Genomic DNA, 18,862 nt, shown 5'->3' on the forward strand with positions numbered 1-18,862 from the left:
CCCACAAATCATTATTTTTCTCAATTCAATAAAACAAACAAAAAAAAACCTAATCTGATTACTGTAAACATTCACATATTATTAATCAAAAAAAGTATTATAATCTTTATGTAAACTGATTGGAAAATAACACTTTTTTGTATACTTTACAGAACAACAACAAAAAAGAGAGAAAGAAAAAAAGATTTATAGGCAGTATAACTCCAAACCATTGGCTTAGATTGTGTTTGAGGTTGATCTATGTGGTGAATCCATCAGCTCAAATTGCACATATCAATTGCACATTTCATATTAAGTTAGTCAAAGACAAGTAGAAGCACCACCATGAAATACATGTTGGTAAAAGTATGTCTGGACTCAGATCAACAATCGTAATGAATTGTCCCTGACTAACCGACAAACAGACCTACTTCCTTAAAGGGTTAGTTCACCCAAAAATGAAATTTCTGTCATTAAGTACTCACCCTCATGTCGTTCCAAACCCTAAAGACCACCATTCATCTTCAGAACACAAATTAAGATATTTTTGATGAGATCCAAGAGTTTTTTTTTTTTATCCCCCAAAGAAAGCAGCGTAATTACCATCATTCAAGGTCTGGAAAAGTAGTAAAGACGTCGTTAAAATAGTCGACCTTAATGACAGAAATGTAATTTTTGGGTGAACTAACCCTTTAAATGTGCGACTTCAGTACTTGACAAAACCAATGGTGTTTTTTCACTCCAAAACCAGAGGCAAATTAAGTGCAATAGTTCAATTCAGAAGTCACCGTGCAGGACAAGTCATCTCATGAATTGATCAAAGGCCCAGAGTCTACATACTGTATGTGGCAAGAGTTTAAATCAACTATTGCCAAAAAGAGATGCCACAAAATTGAATGTCAAGGCACTTCCCCGAGTGAGGATCTTGTCTTTGAGCGACACGAAAGTCAGGCAACAAAGTAATTCACAGAACTAAAAAATATAGTAAGAACTTGGCAGCTCCAATTCTAGTCAGTTGTATTGGAGAGAAAGCTAATCTCACACAGTTTTACTGGACTCGGCTACTTTGGTGTCATCTACTTATGAGGGTCCTAGCAATAAAACCTGCACCTTTCCATTCAGGGCTCATTAGATCTAAAACACTGAATACTAATACTGAATCTCTTCTATTAGAGGTCATTCATAAAAATATTAGTACCTCTACATACTATAAACAAATGAGGCTTTTGGCGTCTTTGTGTTGAGTACATGCAAGGAATAGTTGCCATGTCCAACCATCTCTTAGCTCTCATTTTGGATGAAGCATGGGAATAAATTAATGCAATGATACAGAAAAAAAAACACTTATAGATGAATGATACTTCTGTAAATAAATTCTTGATATGTTCTAGCAGTACAAAAAGCGTAGCAATGTCTGAGATATGCTATTTGATTTTAAATACTGATTTTTTTTTATCCGTTATAATATCTTTTTCTTATCCATGACATTTTTACATGTTTTACTTTTTTAAATCTAATATATTTCCCCCTTAAGCCCTGTGTATACTTCGTTTCTTTATGTTTACACTAGTGTACGCGCACAGTCGAACGCACAAGGTATATTTCGATGCAATGGCAGGTTCGATGCATACGCAGTTTTGAGCAATCTCTCGCCACGAGTTGCATCCCATGTAAACATCTTTGTATTCTTTCATGCTAGAGTTGTACAAATGAGGGTACTTTCTAACCTCTTCGCACAATCTCTGCTCTATGTAGGCCTCCATTGTCACTGTAGCTTGCATGTGTTCCTGTCTGTTCTGGTTATGCAGTTTTTCTTTGACTATCTTGTGAATCGACCCCACCAGGGCACGTTTGCCACCTTGTGGATAAACTAATCACTGCAAAATAATTAAATGCGCATGTGCGACCTGCGCGTACAAGTACGTGCGGTTACAAAAATCCTGCGATGCGCGTACTCTTCTGATGACGAAATTCGCGTCACGCGCACTGTGCGCTAACCCTCGCATACGCGTAAAAATTTGGGCTTTATAATAATTAGTACTTGATTTATGAATTATTTCTGATAATTGTGATTTCTCATTGGAGATGCCAAGTCATTTTAACAGGGAGTAGTTAGAAAAGTAGCTGAAACAATACTGTGTACAACAGGGAGTCCCGCGAGTAGAGCTAAAGTGTTGCCTTGACTTGAGCTTTGATTCTCATACGCATTTTCATAAACGGGCAATACTTCTTACCCATAATTCCCTTTTCTTTAAATATTGTAACACGAGAAAAAAGGTAGAAGAAATGTAATACAAATTCATAAATATATCTACTGTATATACTGTCTATAGCCCACAATTGGTATCACATCTTCCTTCAAACATAGATACAAAAAAAAGAATTAGAAACAATAAAAAAACTTCAACACAAATAAAATAGATTTTCTTAAAAACATCGATACGCACTGGTAATCCTTTGGAGCATCTTTTGCTATGCTGATCTGTAGCAGTACTTGTGGTGTTGAGCCCTCAGGAAATTTGAGACTTTTTTTTTTTTTTTTTTAAATCCAGTGACCTGGAGACCTGAGCGTCTTTTTTCAGGTACAGATCGCTATAGCAGTAAAATCCCTGGGAGGACCCACGCTGAGGTCCTTTAAAACATATTCTACACAAGGAAAGGTAACAAATAAAAGATAGGGAGGGGGCATTCGACCGGGATCACAGAGATCTAAGATTCCACCGACTCCTCAGAGACTGTCTTAAGCAGGTTTTTGTAGACTGGGGAGTTCATGAACCGCGGATACGAGTCTCTTTGCATCAGTGTGTAGATCTGGAGCTGGGCATCGTCGAACGTGTGGGATGTTGGCTCCAGCATATTCCTGTTTATAACCTCCCGAACTCTAGAGTCGAGGCTCACCTGAAAAAAAGAACAAAAAACTAAGAATTGAAATCATTCTGATTATGCAAGAAATGTAATTAGGTTCTTCCTACACGTGCTGACGCGTTCACTCACCTCTTTGGGTGAGAGAATTGAAATGTAGTCTTCGTATATTATCCGCGCCTTCTCTTCGATGGAGCTTTTATTGGTTTCCTTACTGAATTCCTCGCAGGCCAACCAGAAGAGCATGTTTTCCTCACTGAACTCGGTGCGCAGAAACTGCCGGAAGGCACTTCTTCCAGAGGGGCATTGCATCAGTTTGTCGAAGGATTGCCCCCACAAGAGTATCTCCTCCGCAGTCGGTTTCGGACTGCCAAAAAAACAGAGGGGTCTTAGTCAGTCTTGGCAACAAACGCCTCAGTAACAGTTTTTCCTCTCTTCTTGATGTTTTTTTTCTTAGGAAATGCTCTTATAGTACAAATATTATCAGTGTAATTTCTAAAGTTTCTGTAAGTTGCATCTTGCAGAACTATAGTAAATCATTTAAATAAAAATAAAGAATATTTTAGGTATATATATATATATTCCTCTATATTTCTCAGAAAGTTACATCTCGTAGAACAATAGTTATTCATTAAAATAAAAATAAATAATATTTTAGGTGTAATTTCTCAGAAAGTTGCATGTTGCAGAACTGTAGTAATTCATTTAAATATGAATAAATAATATTTTAGGTGTAATTTCTCAGAAAGTTGCATGTTGCAGAACTATAGTAATTCATTTAAATATGAATAAATAATATTTTAGGTGTAATTTCTCAGAAAGTTGCATGTTGCAGAACTATAGTAATTCATTTAAATATGAATAAATAATATTTTAGGTGTAATTTCTCAGAAAGTTGCATGTTGCAGAACTATAGTAATTCATTTAAATATAAATAAATAATATTTTAGGTGTAATTTCTCAGTAAGTTGCATCTTGCAGAAGTATAGTAATAATTTAAATAAAAATAAATAATATTTTTTGTTTATTTTTTCAGAAAGTTTGAATCTCGTAGAACCATAGTAATTAATTGTAATAGAAATAAAGAATATTTTTGGTTTATTTTCTCAGAAAGTTTGAATCTCATAGAACTATAGTAATTCATTTAAAAAATAAAGAATATTTTTAGGTATATATATATATATATATATATATATATATATATATATATATATATATATATATATATATATATATTTCTCTATATTTCTCTATATTTGCAGAAGTGTAGTAATAATTAAAATAAAAATAAATAATATTTTTTGTTTATTTTTTCAGAAAGTTTGAATCTCGTAGAACCATAGTAATTCATTTACAAAACAAAGAATATTTTTAGGTATATATATATTTCTCAAAAAGTTTGAATCTCGTAGAACTATAGTAATTCATTTAAATAAAAATACAATTTATTTTAGGTATATATATATATATATATATATATATATATATATATATATATTTCTCTATATTTCTCAGAAAGTTACATCTCGTTGAACTATAGTAATTTATTTAAATAAAAATAAAGATTATTTTAGGTGTAATTTCTCAGAAAGTTGCATCGTGCAGAACTGTAGAAATTAATTTAAAAAAAGAGAAAGAATATTTAGGCATAATTTCTCAGAAAGTTGCGTGTTGCAGAGCTAATTAATTAAAAAAAATATGTTAGGTATAATTTCACAGGAACTTGCTTCTCACAGAACTATAGTAATTAATATAAATATAAATCTAAAACAACTTGACAAACAATTTGTATTATGAAGCTATTTTACAGAAAATGCTTTGATAACATTGTAGCTATCTAAGATGTCAGTTTTGGGGGGGGTTTATTTCGTTTTTTTGTTTTGTTTTTACATAATTAAGTATAAGTTACATTTCTTTTGTAGTTCTACTAAAGCTCTTCCTATAAAAAGCTGGAATCACTGACCTCTCCTCGAAGTCTGCGTTCTCCTCTGCTTTAAAATCATACGAGGCTCTCCGGTTCCTCTCTTCTCTGTCTTCATTCCTAACAGTGAGACTGCAAGGTAGTAAACACATCATGATCCCAAGACACCTAACAGTCAGCATTAGGAAGCTTTGGAGTAGCTTTCACCTGCTCAATGTTCAGTTAAGCACTGTAACTGGTGCTCATTATAAGCTCACAGCCAGGATGCCATGAGTTCTGCTGATTTTCAGAGCAGATGTCTTGGGATCTCTGACACCTCAGTGAAAATTACATCATACTATATACATGCACAATAAGCAAAAACAGCATTTAAATCACATCCGCACAATATTCCAGGTATGTTTACTGTAGTAATCATAATAGTCTTGTCACATGCAGTTATTTTCCTATAATAAGGTGATTTCCTGCCATTAGTTAGGCCCAAAACTAACCTTGTTAGATAAGATCTCACATTAGCAGTGTAAAGACTGAAAAAACTCCTACCAGGAGCAGCTGCAGCAACAGCACCAACAGAAGCAGCATGCGTTGGAGCCACGGTTCCCCTGGCCGGGCTGCTCGTTCTGCGCCGGTGCTGTGGTGCCCGCCACCGACTCCTGCTGCACCGACATCTGCCTCTTTCGCATCTCCATCCGCTCTGATCCCATGGGCTGCAGGAAACAGGATGCAACTGAGACGGAGCCAATACAACTGCAGCCACAGAGATCAACGGGACGAATTAATGGTTCGACAAGCAATTGTAGGGTGTAGATGTCGGAAGTTATTTTCCTCAAGTCCACTTAAACATTTTGTGGTTTCCAATGGAGAAAATAATGCTTTTAAACAAGTGCAGAAGAAAAACAGAGGCCAATCAAATAAATATGCACAAAAGTGCTTTCCATTAACTGACAATCCTGGAAAATAAAAGGATGGAGCGGCAATCCCAGCGGGATGCTAAATGTGCATAGATTAGGTGAACAAGACATGTTTTAACTAGACCAGAAACCAAAATGTCCTAACATGCCACAAACACTTACATGACCTTACATGTTATGTCATACTTCTCTCAAAATGCTCTAAAATTGGCCTTAACTTGTGAAATTATGCACATTTTTTAGCAAAGATTTTCTAGATTTTCATGTGGGGAAGAGTAGTTTTTATTAAGGCGAGACACCCCAGGTGAATAGGGTAAAAAAAATTAACTAATAGATATCACCATACTTCCCCAGCTGATTGATTACATTAAAAATTGCAAACATTTTTTGTATTACATGTCTTCTAAAATGTTATGTTTGATTTGCAAATGAGGCGTTATCTAATTAAATATGTGCTCATTTGCATACATTTCTAGAACAAAAATCTGAATATTGGATGACGTCAGGTTCAAATTTTTTTTTTTTTTTGGATATCTCTTTTTATCACTCCGTAAGTCAAAAAAATACTATCAACAGCCAGAAAAAAAAAGAAAAAAAAATCACCATTTTTTAGGAATAAAATGTTGTATAAAATCAGGCTACAATCTAAAAAATAAAACATTGGTTCAACAACAAAAAAAATATGTTAACGTTTTCCACTAGAATTTTTAACTTAAGCCAATTGGGAGAATTACATTAATTCAAAGCAATATTTTGAGTTGATCCAACATAATGTTTTAAGTAAGGTGAAGATGTTTTTTTGCCACAATAAAAACACATTTCTAAGTAACATGAACTTAATAATTGCCGACATGAATGCAACTATTTAAGTTGATCCAACATAATGTTTTAAGTAAGGTGAAGACGCTTTTTTGCCACAATAAAAACACATTTCTAAGTAACACGAGCTTAATAATTGTCAACATGAATGCAACTATTTAAGTTGATCCAACATAATGTTTTAAGTAAGGTGAAGATGCTTTTTGGACACAATAAAACGCATTTCTAAGTAACTAACTTACCAAGCACCGCTTGTCACCATGATGGTAACTCTCCAAAAACCCACATTAACAGAAACTTTTCTAAATTAGCATAACAAAAAAACACTAATTACTGCTAAATCTCCCTTACCATTAATCTTGTGCAAAAACCATTATATAACACTTAATTTTAGCATGCATTTACTCTCCCTTTCAAGTGCCGTGGGCAAAGCATGATGGGAAATATAAATCCCAGCCCAGTTTCACTTAACTTAAGTTCGTCTAAATTAAAAGAAGTGTTCATACAACTCAAAACAATGAAACACATTTACACGTCATCAGATTGTATTTTACATTAACAGAACTTAAAATTAAATACATTTTTGATTAACTAAAAATGTTAAACTATGACAAGTCATGATAGTATATCGAATCAATAGGCATAATTTGTGTGTTATCCAAGCTCAATAAAATAACAATTACAAGTACAAAGTCTAACAGCATTTCAGAACTCGATTTTTTATTTCACAACAATATATATATATTTAAGTAATGACTAAAGGTCCCCTGAATTACTTTTTAGAGTGTAATTATATATCAACAAATCCCTCTGTAAAAACCTTCAGAATATAGATAAAACTGTAAAGTTCGGTGTATGTAAGTTCTGCTGAAGTGGAGATTTCTGACTCACAGCAGGAGAAAAAACTCATTTTGAGAAAACGGCCTTTAAAGATATTTACTGTAATTGATATCTATAGATGCAAATAGATAAAGTGCTATAAAATAAACACTTAAAAGTGTATTTTGGATGTTTTCTTTCCACCGGTCTGAAAAAACACTTTATGTAAAGCCAAAAAGCGCAAAATCTCGAAATTGACAGGTGCCTGAAAAAACAGTATTTTTGCCTGTAGTGTCCCCCCTTAAAAAGTTCAAACCTTACAACTAATCACTGATAGATTCCAGTGTCTTCCATATCTGAATCATAAGCATGCTGATGGAATAGCTTATTATCATAAGATAATTATCACATTCAGTGTCACAGTGCTTCTCATTCTGCAAACATGCTTAAGCCTACAGCACAATAAATTTAGACTTGTTGCCATGTGGGTGGGTTTTCTCTATTTCTTCAAGCTTTGGTGTCTGTACTGATTTAAACGACATGACTTTGGGGCTCAAACAAACCATGCCTTGCATGGATAACAAGAAGCAAATGTATAGGTTCCTGAATTGAGTTATCTTTATAAATGCATAGTTCTAATGATTTAGAGACTCTGGATCTATTGTTTTGATCCCACTAAATCTTGCTGTGTTGTTCCCAAAGAATCGTGGAATCAAATTCCTCGCTTGAGCTGGAATATTTGAGGGTAGGAGGGGGCGCAGCACGCTTTCTAGCTGCAGTCGTATCACACAGTCGCGGTGCATAAGAAATGCTCGAGCCGTGATTGATGATAATAAACACGATTTAAACACACAGTCACGTATATAAATTGGTAATTTACAGAGTATTTAATATCCTTGATTTCACGACTGGCAAGCGTTGATGATTAGACCTGCTGACAGAAAAAGCCTGACATGGTCTGCTTCATTTCACCGAAGCAGAACAGACGAAAAAAAATGAATATTATAGCTTTAAATATGAACCGCATCCTTAAAGATGGGGCACACGGTGAAAATAAGACGACTCCGTGCATTCTACTCTTGTGAAAAGCAAAAACGTAATGGACTAACAGCATTTCCACCGCATATCATCGCACTGCAAAGTGCCACCATGAAGCACAGCTACAATATCTCTTTATCGCCCATCGAAAAGACATTTCTGTCAAATATGACATGCCATCTTTAACAATCAAACTCAACGGTCCTTTTCTCCACGGACACCTCGTATATTTAAAAACAACTTAGGATCCCCATACTTACAATTTCACCATGTATGCCCAGAGATAAGAGATATTCTTTGCCTTGATTACATCCGTTGGCATAAGGATTTTTTAAAGACCGGCTGTTTTTGTCAATGCGCATGCGTGTCTCTCGCAAGCTGTGGCGGTGGTAGCGTAAATCCTCTGGATGTCACTGATTCATGATGCACTTACATCTAACAGTGAAATACGTCATATTTAAATATTTTCCTACACTCTTGGAGGGCTAAACGCGATTCTTACTTTACAATGATTTTGTAAACCTAACTTTAAAATTATTTTTAAACCTAAACGCGAAGCATTCGCATGTGGTTTGTCAAGAATAGGCGATGCAATGTCAGGTCAATAATAAATAAATATTAATGGACGTGCATGGCTAGGTTTAACACTGAAATTAGTGGTCATCAAATGCAGACCGCCTCACATGATATGTCAGTAACGTGACTGACAGGGTTATGGTGGACCATGTGAGGAAGACCCCCACCCTAAGCACAGTAACATCACACGGAGGTTCCCTTTCTGGTCAGGAACCAGGGCTTCTTAAGCTTCACTTGTGTTTGCTCGGGGTGACGTAATAGATTATGCTATAGGCTATTCTTGGATGCAATTAGTGTATCTAAATGAAATAATAATAAAACAAATTCACCAAATTCTCCAAAGGAAAACAAAATTGTTCCCTAGAAGTCAATTCTGTTAGGTTCAAAAGGCCAATAAATCCATTTTAAAATATTGTATAAGAAATATATGGTGTGCATTCTTGTTAAAAAGTAGCCTATAGAACATTAAACATTCTTTCAGTGTATTAAAAAACAATCTCATACATTCTGGCCTGATTTGATTTGAAATTACCCAAAGAAATAATTTGGTGGCAATTTCTTCATTTTTAAAGGGTAAATTGTTTATACACAACCTAAATTTAAACAAATTACTCTTCTCACTATTTAATTTTACTGTAAATAACAAGAGATGTTGGTTGGATTAAATCTTGCCAGCGGAATAAAGGCGGATAGCAGCACAGCTGACTCTGTCCATGGTCCTGAATTCGCATCAGCATTTTCTAGCAACCAAAAGCACAATACTCCTCGTGCAATAACATTTCAAATCTAATAGTAACTCATTCCTTTGTAAGTTTGAGGACATTATCTGCTGATCCTGATGAAAACATTTATGACTTTAACCCAACAACATGACGTGTTCATTTGCTGACATAATTAGCAATCGCATCCAGTCGTGATTACCATGTTCTGTGGCCTTTCATTGGGATATTACTGACATCTGCTGGAGCTGTGCTGGCAACTGCTGGAAAAACAAATGTGTGCAAGATCTCAAGCCTGCGGTATCAGAAATGTCGCATTCAAAGCGGATGGTGTGCGATGAAATTAATTCATATCCATTGGAAATGCTTTTGAAACGTGAAACTATAGATCTGTGCCTTTAACATATATAGTATATCATATAGTATATATATATATAGTAGGCTAATAGCATCCGACCACTGTGTGGGAAAAAGAGTGGGAGAGGCACAGCTCAATGCAAACGCTAGGTGGTAGTGTTTGAGCGCTTGTATAGGTCTATACGTTTACTCAAATATAATTTTAGTGTTTATTGGCTAGGCATGCAAATCATTTGCATCACGAAATGCATTGAAATATGTTCATTCTTTTAGTTTGCTCCATAGATTTACTGGCAATGGCAATGAAATTGCAGGGCAATATGTTTAAAACAGTCTTAGACTGAATATAAAGCTTTTTTTCTCTCTCACCACATTCAGAAACAGAGAATGACAGGCCAAACAAGCACCAAGAACATTATCTTACAGTGTGTTCCAGCACCTTCCAAAAATGCAAACACTGGCTCAGGCTGCTGTATCCATGACAGATGAAAAGTTTTAATGCTCTAACAAACATTAGGTATTTGGAATGTGTGTGTGTGTGTGTGTTATGCAAACAGTAGCCTTCCTAATGGAAATCAAAATGTATAAGAGAACATATAACTGCTTATTTAAAATGTGATTAAAGGGTTAGTTCACCCAAAAATGAAATTTCTGTCATTAATTACTCACCCTTATAGTGTTCCACACCCGTAAGTCCTTTGTTCATCTTCGGAACACAAATTAAGATATTTTTGATGAAATCCGAGGGTTTCTGAACCAGATCATCGTCATTGCACCTTTTGAGGTCCAGAAAGGTATTAAAGACATTGTTGAAACAATCCACATGACTGCAATGGTTCAACCTTAATGTTATGAAGCGACAAGAATACTTGAATACTGTGCAAAAACAACACAAAAATAACTACTTTATTCAACAATTTCTTCTCTTCCCTGTCAGTCTCTTACACAGTTGAGGCAGTGAATGCAGCTCAGCGCTTCCATGTTCTACAGTACAGTCCAAAAGTTTGGAACCACTAAGATTTTTAATGTTTTTAAAAGAAGTTTCGTCTACTCACCAAGGCTACATTTATTTAATTAAAAATACAGTAAAAAACAGTAATATTGTGAAATATTATTACAATTTAAAATAACTGTGTACGATTTAAATATATTTGACAAAGTAATTTATTCCTGTGATGCAAAGCTGAATTTTCAGCATCGTTACTCCAGTCTTCAGTGTCACATGATCCTTCAGAAATCATAATATGCTGATCTGCTGCTCAAGAAACATTTATGATTATTTTCAATGTTGAAAACAGTTGTGTACTTTTTTTTTTTCAGGATTCCTTGATGAATAGAAAGTTCAAAAGAACAGCATTTATCTGAAATACAAAGCTTCTGTAGCATTATACACTACCGTTCAAAAGTTTTGGGGTCAGTAAGAATTTTTATTTTTATTTTTTTGAAAAGAAATTAAAGAAATGAATGCTTTTATTCAGCAAGGATGCATTAAATCAATCAAAAGTGGCAGTAAAGACATTTATAATGTTACAAAAGATTAGATTTCAGATAAACACTGTTCTTTTGAACTTTCTATTCATCAAATAATCCTGAAAAAAAATATTGTACACAAATATTTTGTACAATTGTACACATTAAATGTTTCTTGAGCAGCAGATCAGCATATTAGAATGATTTCTGAAGGATCATGTGACACTGAAGACTGGAGTAATGATGCTGAAAATTCAGCTTTGCCATCACAGGAATAAATTACTTTGTGAAATATATTCAAATAGAAAACAGTTATTTTAAATTGTAATAATATTTCACAATATTACTGTTTTTTACTGTATTTTTAATTAAATAAATGTAGCCTTGGTGAGCAGACGAAACTTCTTTTAAAAACATTAAAAATCTTAGTGGTTCCAAACTTTTGGACTGTACTGTATATCAGAACGTCAACTCATTATTGGCCGGCTCCTGCATCAGCATCACACACATGTGTCGTGCTGCTCACGTGAACAGCTTTGCCCAATACTGAGCCGGTGTTTGGACGTAAACAAACATGCAATCTCTGCACTGCATTCACTACGTCAACAGCATAGGAGACTGACATAGAAGAGAAGAAAGTGCTGAATAAAGTCATTATTTTTGTTTTGCTTTTGCTCACAAAAAGTATTCTCGTCGCTTCATAACTTTAAGGTTGAACCACTGTAGTCACGTGGACTATTTTAACAATGTCTTTAGTACCTTTCTGGACCTTGAAAGGTGCAATGACGTTACTGCCTACATGTGGTTCAGAAACCCTCGGATTTCATCAAAAATATCTTAATTTGTGTTCTGAAGATGAACAAAGGCCTTACGGGTTTGGAACGACATGAGGGTGAGTACTTAATGACAGAAATGTCATTTTTGGGGGAAATAACCCTTTAATTGAGGCATTGATAAAGCAGTTAAACTCTTTGTATGTATCAAGAGTGTATGCATTCTCTCATTTGACTGTTTATTAGACCAGCATTCAGTGACAGCATAGGATTTCTTTACATATTCTTATGAAAAGTGAAAGGTCTGTTCTGAAATACATTCGCATCAAAACCAATACCTTATTGCCAATAGCGGTGCAGAACTGTTCTTTCTGACCTTTGAAACAGAAAGGTCAGGAAAAACAGAAAGCGAGAACTCTCTAGGAGAGGAGAAGCTGGTTTAAGGTTCATGCCATTTTTGAATTGATCTCCATGAAGGTCATTAGAGTTACTCTTATGTGAATTTTAGACATTCATTAAAAAATACACCAGATGTCCACTGCTGTAAGTTTCAAGGCAAGTCAGGTCTATTATATCAAACTGTCTATGAAATCATCTAACAAAGAGCTTTTTAATCTTAAAATTAAAAGTTAATAGCAAGCGTTTCATTAAATGAGAAAAAGATAGTGAATCTGAAACTGTTGTTTTTCCTCAGACATCATTAAATAACTAAAAGAGACTGTTCAATTTCCATCCAACATGCTGAAGATGTCAGAGGGCAACGGTGTAGGGCTCAGTCAAGAAAAAACAGTCACATTTACTCAGGTGTTTCACAATGATGAGTGCAATAGGTCATATAACCAGTACCGCCAATTCAGAAAAAAAAGTATTTCCTGGCTTTTTTTTTTTTTGTTGTTGTTGTTCAGGTATACTGTATAGTCTATCACCAAAAGCCTAAATATAAAACACTTTAAAAAAATTAATTGATTTTGCATATCTGCAGTGTACCTGTTGTGACTGAATGCTTAAACTGAAAACTTGTATTTATTGCAAAGATCTATAGTTCACCTAAAATTAAAAAAATCTGTCATCATTTACTCACTTATTCCAAACCTGTATGAATTATATGTATTTTTTGGACCTCACTGACTGTCATTGTATGAACAAAAACCATTAAAACCTTATTTTTTAACCTATTTTTGTGTGTGTGTTCCATAAAAGAATAAGAAAGTCATAGGTTTGGAACACCATGAGGTGAGTAAAAGATTTTAATATATTTTTTTGTTTGTTTGTTTTGTTTTATGTTTTTTTTTCTTCGTATTTCTACAGTGTAAAGGTAAGATCTTACGATTTATGAACGAATCACTCGTTTTAAAATCTTCCCGGTCTACTGACATTTGTTATGACATCCGCTTCAACTATTACAATGCTCATGAAAACTTTCATTAACTCTACAATAAATACATGCACTTCACCCATAGAAATATATAGAGTTACCGCAAAAACGGAAGTTCAAAGACAAACTTCTAAAGATGGCTGCGCGCTTGTTTCTCTGGCGCATAAGGTCTATAGCCCGAGGAAAGATGGACCCCTGGTGTATAGCCTGGTTTCTGACAAGGTATTTTTCTTCATTATACAGCATCAAATGGAGTTTTTCATTCCATGTCACAGTTGCCTTTGGCTTGCACACTAGGGGACTGAATAAAAAAGTATTATGGTATGACTTTCAATTAACTTCTTTGCTGAATTGCTTAGGGGTGTGTGATATGACTAAAAACTTAAAGGGGCAGTTCACCCAAAAATGAAAATTCTGAACGTAAACAGTGAGCGCATGTGTCGTGCTGCTCACGTGAACAGTGTCGCCCAATAATGAGTCGGCGTTCTGACTGTAGAACCTGGAAGCGCTGAACGTAAACACCATAGGAGAATGACACAAAAGAGAAGATATTGTTGTTTTGTTTTTGCGCACTTCATAAAATTAATTTTAATGATGTATTTAGTACCTTTTCTGGACTTTGCAAATGGTAGTTAAATTGCTGTCTATGGAGAAGTCATATACCTCTCAGATTTCATCAAAAATATCTTAATTTATGTTCCGAAGATGAACGAAGGTCTTACGGGTTTGGAACGACATGAGGGTAAATAATTAATGACAGAATTTTCATTTCTTTAAAACCTAGTGTGCTTCATTTTAAATATGCCAGTGATACACATCACATAATAATTGCATGTCACTACACAAAAATTGTATAAATTAAAACCAAAACTCAGTAAGCAACTTATGTACAGTATACTCACATAAAGTGATATACTGAATACAATAGCAAATCTCAACTTATTGTTTTTGACAAAAGTTATTGTCAATTGTAAACTATCCTATATTGCCCAGTTTTAAATGTGGACGATAATAAACATTAAACAAGGTATTATAAACATTGACATTATGCTTTTCTGAAAAGCTGCTATACAAATAAAACTAGCTTGAGTATACATAATTACTCCTCTAATTCTAAATATAAACTGCCAAAGTGCGTAAATTTGCCAAAAAAGCAATAAACACGATGTGTCTGATCGTGTTGGTGTGAAGCAATTCCTACAAAACACGATGCGTTACATATGTGCTGCACCTACTTGATTATGCAACCATTTGGTCAAATACTCTTAATCCCTTTTCAGACAGGAAGGCTTCTAGAAATAACCTGATCACATCAAACAGAGCTGCCTCCACAGATAATAATAACACCCAGTAACCACTGATTTAAAGCCTATGGACTTGGAAAGCCTTGTAGGAATCTGTTCTAGCTGTCAGGAATATTAAAATATTTTGATCTTCTGGCTCATGAATGGCAAAATTTTAATAATTAATAAGTGCTGACACCAGAGAGGTTGGTCCATAACCTGACGTACCTGAATGTATATGGGATCCTTTGATCTGCCCTCCGTGTTTTCATTCTCGTCTTCATTTTCATAACTTCCTGTCGCTAAGTAACCCTCGTCGTGCCGACAGGCCAAGAGAAGATGCCGTAGCTGCCCCCACATCAAGTAGGGAGAAAGCCGAACACTCTGTACCACAGAAGAGGGCCAGACCTCCCACTTCAAGATGATTCTGTTACATGGCATTCCTCACCTAAAGCTTTTCCATGTTGTCAAGGAACTAACATGTTCACAAAGAGCCAAAGCCATGGGGTATCTCATGATCCATGGCAGTTTCACATCCCTGGTCAGCAGGAACCTAACAAAAGACACTTAAACGGAAGACAACAAATCAGAACAGCACTTGGTTAACAGGGCAGAAAGGGGATTACACTTGTGCACGTCCCATCGAGTCTGATCCCCTAGTGGTTTAGTGCACTTCAAAGGCTTAGGACAGATTAAACACAGGATGTGTGTCGTTCACAGCCATGTCTGTGTGGTGTGAGCGATGTTTGGAAAACAACAGATGCATTTTTAGAGTTCAATGTGGAAGACCTTCACCAGTCAAATATGGTTGACTTTAATACTCTCTTTCATTCACTTCTATGCACTAAAAGTGTGATTTCTACACTTGGAAAGTCATGTAAATTAATATATTTTTTATAAAGAATATGTTTTATAGTTACGACAAGCTGTTAGTGGTGTATGTTCAATTATATTCAAATTTATTGCATTTATTCTTTTGATTAATGTCTTTAATTATTTTATTAATTATTCTTATTAATCTCTTCTTTATGAATTCTAGTCATTTATATGTACTCATTTAATCATCATTAATCATTATATTCCTTATGTTGCATTAATATTCTACTGTTACTGATTTCTTTAATCATTTATATATATTTTTTTACTATATTCTCTGAGATGTTTTCTTATTTCCAAATGTGAGATCTTTGGTGTCTGTTCTGTGCTGTAAGATCGAGTGGGTGTATTTTCCATCAGAAATGATTACATGATGTACTTTTGTATCAAAATATGTCTTTTTCTATCTCTGCAGACATGAGATAATGCAAGATCTGCCATATTCTCTTAAAAGTCTTAAAGGTGTCAAAACCACACCTTGTCTATCTATTTTCGTCACGCCGACCTAGCCGTTACACCAACTTTGGCATAATGGATAAGTCTGTTTGACCTTTTCTTATCAGACCAAAACACAAGTTTAGGAGGATTTAAGTTTCCTGCATTATACTATAGGCTATATGTATATATGTACATATATGTGTGTGTGTATATATATATATATATATATATATATATATATATATATATATATTTGTTTGCTCTTATTTTGTTCTTCCCCTCTGCTTCTTCTTTTCTACCTCTCCTTTCATTCTGCAAATATCTTACTTTTGGGTAATCTCTAATCTTCTCAATCTTCATCTGGTAAATACGATATTTTCGAATTTATTATAAACTAGAATAAGAAAGATCTTATTTTTGTTTAAACTTTATTTGCTATTACAATGTTAATATTTACTTGTTAGTCTCAATTTTACCTTATAATAGCCTAAAATTTGTTATTCCTTATTCAAAGACTATATTAAATGAAATAAGGTCATTTATTTACAGCTATATGTCATCATACCTTGAATCAAATTAAAGGGATAGTTCAGCCAAAAATGAAAATTTGATGTTTATCTGCTTACCCCCAGTGCATCCAAGATGATTGACTTCACGTACCTGCTGCGTAATGATGATTTTTAACTACAACCGTTGCGGTCCGTCAGTCTTATAATGCATGTCAATGGGAACTCCATCTATAAGAGTAAAAAAAAACATGCACAGACAAATCCAAATTAAACCCTGCGGCTCATGATGACACATTGATGTCCTAAGATACGAAACGATCGGTTTGTGCGAGAAACCAAACAGTATTTATATCATTTTTTACCTCTAATACACCACTATGTCCAACTGCCCTGCGCATCCGGTTAGTGAGGTCAGAAAACGCGCTCTGATGACGGAAGTGATTTCTCGCACTTATGCTCAAGGCAGTTGTTCGGTTTCTCACACAAACTGATCGTTTTGTGTCTTAGGACATCAATGTGTCGTCACGAGCCGCAGGGTTTAATTTGGATTTGTCTGTGCATTTTATTTTTCACTCTTATAGATGAAGTTCCCATTGACATGCATTATAAGACTGACAGACCGCAATGGTTGGAGTTAAAAATCATCATTTGTGTTCTACTGAAGAAACAAAGTCACCTACATCTTGGATGCCCTGGGGGTAAACAGATTAACATAAAATTTTCATTTTTGGCTGAACTATCCCTTTAAGTCGCAGCTTTGTGTTCACACACAAGCTGCTGAGCGCAAAACTAATTTCAGCGCATAACATGCAGGCTAACTAAACTAAACATTTAATATTTGACAGCTGTTTTACAATAGAAATGTTAAACGACCGACAGAAATAATCGGGGATGCAAACTAATAAACTTTTTGTTCAATTTCGCCATTTTGAATTGAAAATGTATAATTTGTGAATGATTCATGTAGGCTAATGTAAAGTAATTCGTAACTGTCAATGTGACAAGACAAGAAATATTAACCAAGCCTTTTTTGCATAGGCACAAGATTAATAATAAATGTGCACATTTTCTGAATTAATTGAATAAACGTAGTTACCTAGCTTTCCTGGTAGCCTTTAGTAAATTAACTTGTCTAAAATAAAATGATTCATAAAACATAAATATCAGTTGACCCCGGCTATGGATAATTTCTTCACTGACACAGACGTAAATGTATTAAAGGATTAGTCCACTTTAAAATAAAATTTTCCTGATAATTTACTCACCCCCATGTCGTCCAAGATGTTCGTTTCTTTCTTTCTTCAGTCGAAAAGAAATGAAGGTTTTTGATGAAAACATTCCAGGATTATTCTCCTTATAGTGGACTTCAATGGACTCCAGACGGTTACAGTTTCAGTGCAGCTTCAAAGGGCTTTAAACGATACCAGACGAGGAATAAGGGTCTTATCTAGCGAAACGATCGGTCATTTTCGAATAAAATACAACTGTATATGCTTTAGAAACAGAAAATGTCGACTTGCATGTGCTTCCGCTTTCCATTTCTTCAAAAAGCTTACGCTGAATGTCCTACGCCTTCCCTATTCTACTTATGGAAAAAAAACTAAACTGGCGCCGCGTTCGTTCCGTAAACTGTATAGGGAAGGCGTAGGACATACAGCGTAAGCTTTTTGTAGAATACAGAAAGCGGAAGCACGTGCAAGGCGACAATTTGTGTTTATAAAGCATATACAGTTGTATTTTATTCGAAAATGACCGATCGTTTCGCTAGATAAGACCCTTATTCCTCGTCTGGTATCGTTTAAAGCCCTTTGAAGCTGCACTGAAACTGTAATTTTGACCTTCAACCGTCTGGAGGCCATTGAAATCCACTATAAGGAGAATAATCCTGGAATGTTTTCATCAAAAACCTTAATTTCTTTTCGACTGACGAAAGAAGGACATGAACATATTGGATGACATGAGGGTGAGTAAATTATCAGGAACATTTTATTTAAAAGTGGACTAATCCTTCAATCAAAGCTCAGCTTTGGGAAGGGAGGACATACAGATCAAAATAAGGAGACAGAGAAAAAGAAAGATTAAGAAAAACAGCTATTGACAAATAATTTATGCTACCCCCCACTTACATGACAAAATG

General features: G+C 34.8%; 1 protein-coding gene across 4 annotated transcripts; it reads right to left on the reverse strand.

Moving 5' to 3' along the window:
* Positions 1 to 554: 554 nt before the first annotated feature.
* Positions 555 to 15,852, reverse strand: rgs20 (regulator of G protein signaling 20). 4 transcript variants are annotated; one of them, XM_048164468.1, is made up of 5 exons: positions 15,131 to 15,852; positions 5,306 to 5,469; positions 4,805 to 4,894; positions 2,974 to 3,208; positions 555 to 2,877 (listed from the first exon to the last, which is right to left on the reverse strand). In XM_048164468.1, exons 1-5 carry the CDS (start codon positions 15,341 to 15,343, stop codon positions 2,689 to 2,691), a joined length of 891 nt encoding a protein of 296 aa, XP_048020425.1. In that variant the 5' UTR covers positions 15,344 to 15,852; the 3' UTR covers positions 555 to 2,688. The 4 variants fall into 4 exon arrangements, with proteins under 4 accessions (XP_048020425.1, XP_048020426.1, XP_048020427.1 ...); XM_048164469.1 differs by having other exon boundaries at positions 4,805 to 4,882; positions 15,131 to 15,836; XM_048164470.1 differs by lacking the exon at positions 15,131 to 15,852 and adding an exon at positions 8,610 to 8,738.
* Positions 15,853 to 18,862: the final 3,010 nt, after the last annotated feature.

The sequence above is a fragment of the Megalobrama amblycephala genome, linkage group LG17, assembly GCF_018812025.1.
Source record: "Megalobrama amblycephala isolate DHTTF-2021 linkage group LG17, ASM1881202v1, whole genome shotgun sequence".
In the NCBI taxonomy this organism is placed as follows: Eukaryota; Metazoa; Chordata; class Actinopteri; order Cypriniformes; family Xenocyprididae; genus Megalobrama; species Megalobrama amblycephala.